Source organism: the organism of the source record quoted next, unplaced genomic scaffold (assembly GCF_019419815.1).
Source record: "Pyrus x bretschneideri cultivar Hongxiangsu unplaced genomic scaffold, Pyrus_bretschneideri_v1 Contig53, whole genome shotgun sequence".
Lineage (NCBI taxonomy): Eukaryota > Viridiplantae > Streptophyta > Magnoliopsida > Rosales > Rosaceae > Pyrus > Pyrus x bretschneideri.
In genome coordinates, this window is record NW_025999791.1 from 2,210,432 (window position 1) to 2,223,747 (window position 13,316).

At 33.6% G+C, this 13,316-nt stretch overlaps 1 protein-coding gene across 1 annotated transcript; it reads right to left on the reverse strand.

Annotated features, from left to right (window-relative positions):
* Positions 1-7,786: 7,786 nt before the first annotated feature.
* LOC103968071 (probable glutamate carboxypeptidase AMP1) lies at positions 7,787-12,518 on the reverse strand. Its single transcript, XM_048570468.1, has 10 exons — positions 11,399-12,518; positions 10,259-10,501; positions 9,940-10,092; positions 9,747-9,815; positions 9,568-9,655; positions 9,391-9,474; positions 9,181-9,269; positions 8,737-8,850; positions 8,369-8,503; positions 7,787-8,205 (listed from the first exon to the last, which is right to left on the reverse strand). Exons 1-10 carry the CDS (start codon positions 12,362-12,364, stop codon positions 8,023-8,025), a joined length of 2,124 nt encoding a protein of 707 aa, XP_048426425.1. The 5' UTR covers positions 12,365-12,518; the 3' UTR covers positions 7,787-8,022.
* Positions 12,519-13,316: the final 798 nt, after the last annotated feature.

A 13,316-nucleotide genomic window follows, 5' to 3' on the forward strand; every position in this document is an offset into this window, starting at 1 on the left:
GAGAAGATTAACATAAATATCCAAAAGAATTAGCAGGACTTTGAAGAAGCAGGAGTTTTATCTTTGTTATCTTGAACATCCTTCATTTATTCGTAAATATAATAATACAGAAGTGCAACACAAAGTTTTAGAAGCAAAAAGAGCAACAAATCAAACTTTAGAGATCCTGAGAGAAGAAAGAGAGTTTCTTAGAAATCAGTTAACCGTAACTTTAGAGAAAGGTAGACTACAGTTCATGATAGATTATCTTAATTTAGAAATTAGTGAACCTCAAAAAAGAAAAATAACCTTAGACCTAAATAGTTTAGTTTGTTATTTTCCATTGAGAAAGCATAATCATATTTCGCATAGCGAAGAAAATCCACAAGCCAATAGTATTGTAGATCTTATTATTAGTCAAGCAGAAAATATAAAATTAGAAAATAATAAGCATAATCATTTGTTAAACCAGTTGTTAGAGCATTTTCAGAAAAATTCCATAAAAACAATTAGACAAAATTTAGATTATATTACATCTCAATTAGAAGACAATAATAAAAATATTCAAAGGTTTCATAGCAAAAGAGAGATAAAAAAGCTTGTTGACGTCATAGATGGTAAGCCTAAGCAAGTAGAACTTAGATCACTAGAAATAGTTGAGCAGATAAAATTAGAAGCTAAAAAAATTCAATTAGTGCAAAAAGAGTTGAGTGAACAAATACATAAGTTTCATAATAAAATAGATAAATTATTAGTTTAATGACTGATTCTAGAACTAGCAGAAAATATATCCAAGCTTTGAAAAAAATTATTAAGTTAGATAAAGAACCAGTTGGTTTAACAGATTTTTCAACACAAATAGCTAGTAACAATATTCTCATTAGGCAAAATAATTTAATTATTCCATTAGTTTTAAGTTTGGCTAAAAAATTAGACCAAGTTGAAGAACAAATAGCATAAATAAACCAAGTTTTACATAACGCATCTTCATCACTTCCACCATCTTTGCTAGATAAATTAGAAAATTTAACTTTAAGTGCAAATAATAATATTAGAAGACCTAAGCTAAATCCTTTTGATAATAGAAAATTGAACTCTTTAGGAAAAAGGAAAAGAAGCAGTTAGAGCTGAAGATATTTATTCAAATGAAGAACAAGCACATGAATTTATTCGAAGAGGTTTTGAGAGAACACTAAAAATAAATATAATTTGTATTAATTAGGTTTATTTGAAAATAGAAGCGGAATTATAAGTAGCATCAGTCAACATGAAGTTAGCTGTATTAATAAAAAAAGTTACACTTAACTTAATTAGTAAAGAAGCAGTTACTCATATGAGAAAATCACATTTTATTCAAATTCATATAGGAACAATATTAATTGGAATAGCAGGATTAACCAGAGTACAAATAGGCACAAAAGCATTAGTATACATATATGATAATAGATGGGATAATCATCAACAAGCAGCAATAGCAACAGTTGAAGTAGATTTAAGTTCAAACTTAGCAATCATAGGTTGTATTCCAAATTATGTTATGACAATTAATGAATTTAATAAATATACTAAAGTAAGCATAAGAACAAAAAATTATAATATGAAGGAGAATATAAAAATTTATGTATTACCTTAATGTATATTGGTAAAGTGTCTGATAAATATAATCATAAGTTTAATTTAGAATTTCAAAATTTAGTTCAAACATTTGGTAGTAAACATTTAAATATGATAGAAGCAAAACCCGTAGATAATAGCTTTTTAGAAAGAACTCAGTGGATATTACCTAATTTACAAGTAGCAAGCAATAGACAACCAGATAAAGTACAAATATATGAAACTAGTACAGATCAAGCAACAATTAGGTTTAGTAATTACAAGCAATTAGAAAAAATAGAAGAGGATGAAAGTGAAATCGAAAATAAGAGTATACATATGGCTTTTGATAATTTATATATTAATTTAGTTTAGCAAAATTTTGATCATATTGTAGATAAGCATATAGGAGATACTGATCATTTAAATGAAGAACAATATTTAGAAAAATATAAGACATATATTTTAGGACTACACAGAATTTCAGATGAAGAGATGAAAATTTTAATCATAGAAATAGGAGTAGAACATATTTTAGGATCAAAAGAATATAATAATTTATTAGAATTAAAAGTAGAATGTAATCCAGCAGAAGAAAGTAGTACATCAAAAGTAGAAAATCCAGGACACGCAAATAGAACTGACCAACAATTTTTTAGACCAACAAATGAACAATATAATGAAAAAACAAAAGTAGATTACATAGAAGAAAGTATGATAAAACCACCTAGAAAAAATAGAATTCCATATTTGAGAGGGTTAGAACAAATTAATATAGATGGTAATATATTAAATTTAGATAATGTAGATCCACAAGATTGGGAAAGAACGATTGAGAGATAGGAAAAAGGTTGTGTACATGCAGCATTAATGTTAGATTTTAGTAATTCACAAAATATATTAGATTACTTTGAGCATACTTTGGATGATTTAGTTTTTTATTATTTCCAATCATGGAAAGTCCAAAATCCAGAACAACATCAAATAGCTAAAACACATTTTAATATAGATGGTTTTGTTACTTTGATTAAACAAGAATTTTTAGATCATAATAGGTTAGATGGCAGAAGTGAACAAGAACAAATAAGGGCAATTAGAAATTTAGACTAATTACAAATTTGTGATTTACAGTATGTAGATGAGTATACAACAGATTTCTTTAAATATTTAGGAAGAACATGTAGAATTAGTGATATTAATTTATTAGATACTTATATGACAAAAATATAAGGACCAAAAGGAGAAAAGATTTGGAATGAATGACAAAAGCATGCAAAGAAAAATGATATTGCAATAGGACCTAGAATTCAACATGTATGTAATATACTTAGACAAGAGTGTAGCCAAAAAAAAGTTAAGAGACAAATTAGAAAACAATTTTACATGAGTTGTAAAAATATAGACTTACTACAACAGTATGGTTGTCATAAGAAGAATAAGCATAAGAAAATATACAAAAAGAAATACAAGTCATACAAACCGTACAAACAACATAAGAATTTCAGCAGAAGATCTTCAAGAACATATAGGAAAATAAAATATATTACAAAACAATTTAGGAAAAGAAGCGGCAAACCTTGGATTAGAAAATATAAAGCACCAAAAGATAAGAGTAGTTGTAAATGTTATTCATGTGGAAAAGTTAGACATATTAGACCTAAATGTCCAAAATTAGGTAAACAGCCGAGAGAAAGAGTACATTTAATGGAGTTGTTTAAGTTAGAAAAAGATGAAGATATACAATCAATATATAGCTTAGATGATTTAAGTGATAATGAAAGTATTTATAGTATAGAAAGTATAAATATGATAGATTCAGACTCGAAGATTCAAGTAGCACAAATAGTGATTTAGAAGAGTATATATGTGCATTCATAGAAGAGCAACATGAAGAAAAATATAAATACATTAATTTAGGTTGGCCAAAAAAATTTCATAAGTGTAGTAAGTTAGTTGCAAATAAGTATTATAATACATATTCAATATTGTGCGAAAAGTATTATAATAATAAGTTATTAGAAATTAATTCAGCAGAATCACAAGAAAATACTAAAATATTAGGTAATATTGTTTATAGTATAGAAAAGTCAAAAAATAGTTCTTTAATTAGAACATAAGATACAAACAACAACTATGATAGATACAGGAAGTACAAAGAGTATCATAAGAGAAGAGTTAGTACCAGAAAAATATACACAAAAATTAGTAAAACCTGTGAGAATAACACAATTCGATGAGAGACCAGTTTACTTAACACATAGCATTAATAATGAGTCTATTAAAGTAGAAAAACAACAATTTGATTTACCATTAACATTTGTTTCGCCAATAGGATCATATCCATTCATTTTAGGTTTAAATTTTTTGAAAAGTTTACCAAGATTTTTTATTTATGAATCCTAGCATAACATTTTTCAAAAGAGGTATTACAATAACTGACCAAAGTAATGTTGGAGAAGCATACAAAAGCATAAGTATAGAAGAGTCTAGTGGTCAAGATAGTTATTATTTAGAAAACTCAAAAAAAAAAAATGATGAGCATAATAACATAAAAGAGTTTGATGAAGAAATATTTGAACATGAATATCCAATTATAGAAGAAGAAAATCCTATAAAAATATTACAGTTAAACAAACCAAAGAGTTTAGAAGAATTGTTACAATTAGTAGAACAAACTAGAATTATAGGAGAAGACCCACAGTTACATTGGAATAAAAATAAAATATTAGCAAAATTAGATATAATTAACCCAGATTTAATAATTAAGACAGCTGATATACCTTGTAGTTTAATAGATTAACAAAAGTTTGGGCAACAAATAAAAAAGTTGTTAAATTTAAAAGTAATTAGACCCTCTAAGTCTAGACATAGATCAACAACATTTATAGTGAGAAAACATTCAGAACTAAAGAGAGGTAAGGTTAGAATAGTTTATAATTACAAGAGAATAAATGATAACATATATGAAGATAGTTATAAGTTACCAAATAAAGATGAGCTTATAAATAAAATTCAAGAGAGTAAATATTTTAGTAAATTTGATTGTAAATCATGATTTTAACAAATACGATTACCAGAAGAATCAATTGAGTTGACAGCTTTTACTTATCTAGTAAGGACATTTTGAGTGGCTTGTTATGCCATTTGGACTTAAAAATGCTCCGTAAGATGGATCAAATTTTCAAGAAATATGATAATTATTGTAGTGTTTATGTAGATGATATTTTAATACATAGTAAAAATAGAAATGAACATAGAAAGCACTTAGAGATAGTTTTACAAGAATTTATCAATAATGGAATTGTGATTAGCAAAAATAATATAGCATCACCTTTCAGAGAAAGTCATTAGAAAAGTAAGATATAGAAGTTTTAGGAATGTATATTAAGTCAGGTACAATACAGTTACAAGAACATATAACTAAAAAGGTCTTAGAATTTTCAGATAAGTTAGAAGATAAGAAACAGTTACAAGCATTTTTAGGATTGTTAAATTATGCAAGAAATTTTATCCCTGATTTAGGAAGAAAAATATCAATGTTACATAGCAAAACTAGCAAAACATGACAAAAGTATTTTAATAGTGAAGATATTAAATTAGTTCAAAATATAAAGGAACAAATTACTCAACTTAAGCCATTAACATTACCATTAGATGATAGTTACAAAATAGTTGAAACATATGCTTCATCATTAAAATGGGCAGGCATACTATACCAGAAAAAACATAAGGAGTTCCAAAGTCTGACGAACAAGTTTGTAGATATTCATCAGGAAAATTTGTACAGTCAAGATTACCATAAACAAATTTAGAAATTTTAGGAATAATTAACTCACTTAAAGCATTCTCTTTATTTTTACATAATGAAATATCTACGATTAGAACAGATTGTCAAAATATAGTTTCTCATTATAACAAGATACATGCTAACAAACAGGCAGCCTGAAGATGAGTTAATTTTGTTGATTCAATTACAGGAAATGGTTTTAAACCAATTTTTGAACATATAAAAGGTAATGACAATACATTAGTTGATATCTTATCAAGATTAATTTGTTAAACATGAATGAAATATCGTGAACCATCATCCTTAAATGGCACAAGACCACAAGACAGAAGAGCACACTTCAATAGCATAATGATGTACCATGAACCTCCACCATTCAATGGATTCCAAAATAGTATAAGCAGACCAGCATCACCACCAATACCAACTTTCAACTTTAATGGCAATATTGTTGAAGGAATCAGAAATCCAACTCTAAGGTATAGGTTAAGAGTACTAGGGCTTTCTGATAGGCAGCAGGTTCTCCTAAATAATTTTTGGAATATCCAATTCCAAATCAAACAGCCAAGCATGAGGTTAGGTCATAAAAAACTAATTAGAACCTTAGAATAAGAGTTTGATAGTTTTAATTTTAGTATCCATCAAAGCCATCATCATATTCATTCTCTTGAGCACAACAAAAAAAAAAAAAAAAGAACCAAGAACTCCAATCTCTTAAAATGCAGCAGAAGGCAAGTGACACGCTAAAAAGAGAATTGAAAATAGGTTTGGAAACTGATCAGCATAAGAATAAAGAAAAAAAGGTTATTGAACCCATAGAATAAGAGGCTAATAAGCTCATAGAAGAGATTAAGATTGAGCTCTTAGAAGAAGACATTGAAATGGAGTAGCATTAAAATAATGAGCAGCATCAACATCTGAGTGACAAAGAAAAACAAAAAAGATATGAAAGCTTTCTTAGAAATGTATCTTTAGACTTAATAATAGATGATATCCTATTAGAAGAAATTTCAAACGCAAAATTAAGAATAATGTCACCAAATATGCAAAATGAGATCCTAAGCAGATCATCAAAGTCTATGAAAGAGTTACAACTACAATTACAATGTGCTTTGTATTAGTCCATCTTTAATCCCAAACCAGGGATGGATATTATTACAAAGATGTATTTGCCATGTCTTTGTGATAGTACAGAGAGTTGTATTTGTAAACCAGAGGTTAGCATAGTTGTAGCTATGATTAACATGAGAGATTATAGACCATGACATTTTAGTTATGAGCATCAAGAAAAACATAATGTAGTAGTCTTACTATTAGAGTTTGGTTATCTTGATAAAATATTCATCAACCATGTCTCCCAACTAGAATTATTTCTTGAAAAGTTTTTAAAAGTAGTAGAAAATTATCTAGAAATATGGAAAGAAATTTGCATAAGTTTTATTAGTAGTCCTCCAGATTGGTATGTACATATGCATAAGGAGAAAGCTGGACATATAACCATGATCAATGAAGAGTTCTTTAGACTATCCCCTATCTCCTTACATAGGTGGACTCCTTCATACAAAAATATTCTAAAATTTCGAGAGATCCAAATGCTAGCCTTAGATGAGTTTGAAGATTTTAGGTATGATATAATATTAGTAGCAGAAGAAGAAGAAATGTATATTTACAGTAAGACAAGAATCATTCATTAGCCCTATTGGAAGCCTCAAAATTTCAAAGAAGAAACAGTAAAAATGTACTACAAAGTGAAAGAAGATAGAGAAAGAGATGCAGAGTTAGTAGAAGGCAATGAACAGTACTGGAACAATTTGACAGAAGAAGAGCTGCATAAAATTGACCACATGATGGAAGTATGAAGAGCTGGCAGCAAATTAGCATAAGTTAAATAGCATCGTGTATTTCCAGACATAAATGTCAATATCATTGTGAACCCCGCTACAATAATAAAAATGGCATAAGAGTAAATAAAGAAAAGAGCTTGATCCATTATGAACTTTTCATACACAAAATGTCCTTTTGATTAAGAATGAATAATGTCAGGCCCTTTTCGTTAAAACTCCCTTTTATTTATAATTCTATTACTTGTCTCCGTCGTTGATTTGTACGTTTTCTGAGTCGGCCACTATCAAATTTTGCAGAAAACACTTCATCACTTGTCTAAAAAGCTAAATATACATTTTAGAAGTTTTTTTGAAAATTGATTTGTATGTCCAGATATAAGAATTGTTTTTTAGTTTCAGTATGGTGTTAGGTCCCATTTTTTTCGGTTTTCAATTGTTTGAACCCAACTCTAACCTGAAGTGCATTTTAGAAGCACCAGTTACGTGTTTTTTGCAGAAAACACTTCATCACTCGTCTAGAACGCTAAATATAGTTTTTGATAAGGAAGGTACATCAAAATCTTCCCTCGGTGAAAGTTGTGAGTTTAAAGGGAATAACTAAGTTACTATTTACAAAAACTGTGAGTTTATATTACAGGGCCAAAAAGTTACATAATCTTCTACTCAATGCTCATAAATACAGGCCAGCACCAGAATGTTTCCGAGGTTTCTTCTTTCTCTTCACACTCCCTGCCTCCCAAAGGCGCCTAAACTGCGGGCCAGATGCAGCAGAGTGACGACCCGGGAGCAGATCCCCCACCGGCTCTGTGTACATGAATATCAGAAAACGTCTCCTCTCAGGGAATTTGCAGCCCTCTGTATGGCTCTGGCAACTCTCCAGATCTCATGCTGAATTTTGGCCTGCCCTTCTCTCCTGCTCGTTCTCTTTGCTCGAAGCATTGCATCGCCTACTCCGGGAAAGAAGGATAGTTTGCTTCCATGCTCACCAGGAGGCCCATACACCTACAAGAAGACGGGAAATGATCATGCAATGCGTTTGTATGAACACTTCGTCTCTTTTTCTTTGTTTCCACTCCCTCTCTCTCTTTTCGTTTGAACTACCATAATAAATATCTAATAATTTTCAATCAGCTTTAGGAAATAAAGGAAAAGGAAAATTACTTACAAGATGCTTGAACCACTGTCTTCCTTGAAGTCCACCTGAATCCAGGAAGCCTCTTTCTGCAAGCATCAGCCGATCATTCAGTGCCCGTTTCTTCAAAATTACAAGCTCACTTGTATTTTCTTGCTCCCTCAGCTTCTGCACTCCATAAAATAAGAAGGATAAATTTCACAAAATTTCCCAGAAGGTTTATGCTTCTTCCGCTTCAGAACAAGGAGAGAAAATAAATCAATGCAGTGCTGTATGCATGTCATTAGAATTTCACTTGTTTAATCCAACACGATATCGAAATTGACATGTTGACCCTTGACATTATTTAACTAATAGACGGCAACAAAGAGTGTTAATATGTCTATTTTTGAAGATTTTACCTGTGCTTCATCTTCAGCTTCTTTGGCGGCATAGGCAAACTCCTGAATAGCTGTTGTGAGGGGATGTAGAGATACACCCCCGTCCAACAAGTTGCTCAAAACATCTTTATAATGCTGCCCAAAATTAGTAAAGATGTAGGTTTAGCATTTAGTTTAAAAAGGACCAACCATATGCACAAAAAAGCCAAGACTACCCCTTTTTTTACCCACAAGTATAGTATTCTTGACAAATTCATTAACTGATGACGGCGAATGCCTTTAAATAATTTTCGTATTACATCATTTCATTCTATCTATTATAAAAATTAAATGCTTGCATTCCGTTTGTCTCTCAATTTTAGTTGATTATACTAAAACAAAAGCCATAAGTAAAAATGGTAACTGTCAGTATTTCACCAAAAATAATTTAAGAAGTTAATAACAAAATTCGGAGAAGATTCACACCTTTAACTGATCCGCATAAGAGAGGAAATTGAAAGGTATAATTGAATCGTCAGCCAGGTGGAGGGCTACAAGTCCCCATATTCCAGCAACTGAGATAACCACAGGAGAAGTTACACTGAAGTTTTAACAGTAAGGCAACAGTCTTCAAATCTATTAACGAAACTAGGCAACAAATAGTTTTGTAGATAAGTCTGTAAAAAGTATGCGTACCAGCCACATGTCTTTGAAACAAAGGATCTCCAAAGTTTGTCATCCACTCATAGGCGTCAAATGCAGTGTGATAAACAGGAAAATCTGAACAAGAATGAATATTCATCACACCACCGCATTATTAATATAAAACTCAATTTTTCTATCCGACTTACTAGAAGGAAATAAGAGGTGTACCAATTCCATAGTACATATCCGTGGAAGGAATCCCTGCATGTTGCAAAAATGGGGCAAAATCAGAATCCACAGCACTGAGTCTTTGGATCTGCAAATCCATTACAGAACATGTGACCAAAACTGTCATAGTAGGATACCACATGAAAGTATGGAGCAAGAATGGGAAAATCATCACTTACATCAATACTTCTATTTTCTGCCATCCATTTCTCATATACAGTGGCACCGACAGAGTCAGGATCTTTAACCTGAAGTCACATTAAATAGCAGTCAATGTTAGACAATACCAGGCGCCAACTGTGACTCATTTCGAAATAAACTGACCTTAACTTATTTAGATGTGCGGTTAATGTTTATGATTAATTTATTTACCATCTTTGTAACCTCAAGGATGAGATTGTCGAGCTGAGGAGTTGCTCGAACAAAAAACCCTGGCCCTTGAACCGCACAATCTACATTGAGGTAGGCAACAGTTTTGGAACCCAGATTAGCAATGTTCTGTTCAACCCACTCAGTAGATCCTACCTGAGAGCACCGAACATAATGAATTTTACCTTGAGAGATCAATAAATTCAAGTATTCTGATTAATCAACCTAACTATTATGTAATAAAAGTCACTTAACCATCTGATGCAAAACGACTGTGACTGCCCAGACTCTTTTTTGGTAATGAAAATGGAGAATCACCTACCATTCCAAACTCTTCTGCGTCCCAACTACAGAGAATAATTGTCCTCCTAGGATTCCAACCCGAACGCAACAAAAGAGAATATCTACGAGCAATGTCAAGTAATGCTGCAGTTCCACTATTGGGGTCAACGGCCCCAAACGTCCACGCATCTCTATGGTTGCCAAGCAGCACATAGCGGTCGGGCTCTTCTGAACCTCTTATGACAGCAAAAACATTGTGAATCTTCACCACCCTTTTCTCCCCCTAAAATTAAGACACAGAAAGTATAAGTTATATACAAGGAGAGAGGGAGCAAGTAAGGATATTATCCCAGGCAGGCGTAAATATAATTCCTCTTGTTTTTTCAGAAAATCTAATAGGTAAGTGAACAAAATATTCAAATCAAAAGATGAGTATTTAAAAGATTGTGGAGGGGCATTTCTATAAACAAGACACCGATGGTAGACGAAGCAACACAAAGCGACAGAACAATAGATTTCTAACAGAGAGACTAAAAGAAAAGCTCTCGGAAACAATACAAGAGACATACGTACTCATAAAACAGGAGAATGGAATTCAACAATAAATATGAAAATTATGGCGCTCCAAATTCGCACTATTGTATAGTTATGGAAATGTCACCAATCTCATATACAAAAATCAATTGGCATTTCTTACTCAACATTCCTTCTCCTTAAAGCTAATGCCCGAAAAACTCGTATTGGCTTCATTTCCTGAAAATATATGCAAGTAATGGAAACCCACAACTGGTATTTGTCCCAGTAAATATCTGATTCTCAGCTAACGGTTGCAAATTGAGATATAGACCAACCAAACCAAGCAAATATTTCCAAATTCGATTAAAATTTCACCCCAAGTCAGCAATTCTCCTAAAATTGGCAAAAATCTCAAAGCTTTTTCACAAAATTATATGTTTCTAGCAAAAATCCCAAATGCAGAGCTGAATTTATAACCCACATCCAAATTTGACTAAACTTTACACAACCACCAGTCTGGATAACATAACAGAAATAACAGAAAACACCAAAGTCAAAAAAACCACACATTGCCACAAGCAGAAGTTTCCAAGCCACCACCTTTCACACAACATTTGACTAAAATCCATGCAACAAAGAAAAATGGGCACCAACAAAGCCCAACCTGGTAAGTGAAATTCACCACTGTCGGTCCTGGCCCGACACCGCCCACTAAGGCGGGCAGCGATTCCCGCCACGCTGGCGGCACGGGAGCCCCTCCGAGCCACCCCAGAAGGGTCTCGGCGGCCTCTGCGGACAGCGGCATGGATGGAATTTTCGGAAACTTCTTCAAAACCTCAGGGTCATCCAGGTCCAGCCTCTCGGCTCCATCGACCCCGGCCCACCCGGGACTCAGTGGGTCCCCCACGCCGTTCATCACAAACCCTCTCTCAAAACCCTTGTTAAACCCCCCACTTGCATCACCATCGCCCCGCTCGGTGTACAATAGCACAGCCAGCGCACCGTTTTGCTCGGCCTTGCGGACTACTTCGCCTCTGGACACGTCATCGCCTCTCCTAACAATCACCACGCACCCGCTGACGCTCACCCCGAGCTCCCCCAGCGCACGATAGTCCTCGTCCGTGCCGTGGTTGGCGAAGGCCAACTTAGCGTGCGCCGATCCGGAGGGGGAGTAGGCGTGGTACGGCGGAACGACGCCGTCGAGGTCATTGTTAAGGCCGGGCTCGGTTAACGGGATGTCCACGCGGGAGCCGTTGCTAAAATGCGCGGAGAGTGCCGAGTGGAGTGGGTAGGAGAGGAGGGCGTTGTAGTGGGCCGAGCGGGTGTCGAGTCTCAGGCCCAGGAAGTGGTCCCCGACGAAGTTGGCGGTGTCGAGGGAGGGCGGGGTGCCGGCGAGGTGGGGGTGAAGGGTGAGGGCGTGAAGGTAGGAGGAGAGGGTGGCGTTGGTGGCGTGGGAGAGGAAAATCTGGCGGAATAGGAAGGCAGAGTGGGAATTTGAGGAGAGTGCAGGCTGGGGGGAATGCAGGGTATAAAAACCCAGAATGCAGACGATGAGGAGGGAGAAGAAGGTGCATGTGGGTGAGGGCTTTGAAGTGAAGAGGGTGGTGGAGTTGGGGAAGGGTTGAACCATTTTGACTTTTTACAGTCTAGGCTGGTTGTGGAAAGGAGAGAGAGAGAGTTGGGCTTTAGAGAGAGAGAGAGAGAGAGAGAGAGAGATAGAGAGATGGGGGAGGAGGAGAGATAGAGGTGTGGGTGGTGGTTTCAATGGGGGTTTTTTGGGACTTTTGGGCTGCTGGCCTAACACTAGTTGTGGGAGTTTCGGTGGGAGATACTATCTCATATTAAAATTGAATAGTTTCCTTTTTATAATATAAGAATTGTTATTGTTACTCAAAAAATCTCATTCTACACTCCAAACTTTCTATATTTGGAAAGAATTGAAAAGAAAAATACACTTGTGAAGAGTATAGAATGAAATTTTTGGAGTGTCAATAACACTTTCCTATAATATTGCTAATATTTACTTATAAAGTAATAAATTGATAAAAATCAACTAAAATTTAGTGAAGTGATATTTTTAGTATGAGTAATGTAAGAGAGATCACATTTTTAACAGAATGTGTTGTGTAGTGCTCACCAATATTAGTCCTACCTTATTAGAGTGTCGAGAGTATGAGTCGCTCGTGAAAAAGAGTGAACATACATATGCATATAAGTAATTAGATTACTCTTTATATTGCAATTGATTTTATGGTGGAACTTTATCTTTCTTCATGGTATTAGAGTAGGTGGTTCCTCCTGTGAAGCTCCATATCATCCGATTTGTATTGTCTACGTATTAGGCTTAAAAATTTGTTACACAAGCATATTGAGATATCAATCTCAAATAGTGGAAAAAAAGAACCTTGTATGTGCTTATAAATAATTATGTTACTCCTCATATTTTCAATTAATTTTATGGTAAAACTTCAATTTCTTCGTAAAGAAGTGATACAACGTGATCAAATATTATCTCCTTAGCATTTTCATTCTAACACAGAAATATTAACAAAAAAATTATGTTAATTTGTTAGTGACTTTCC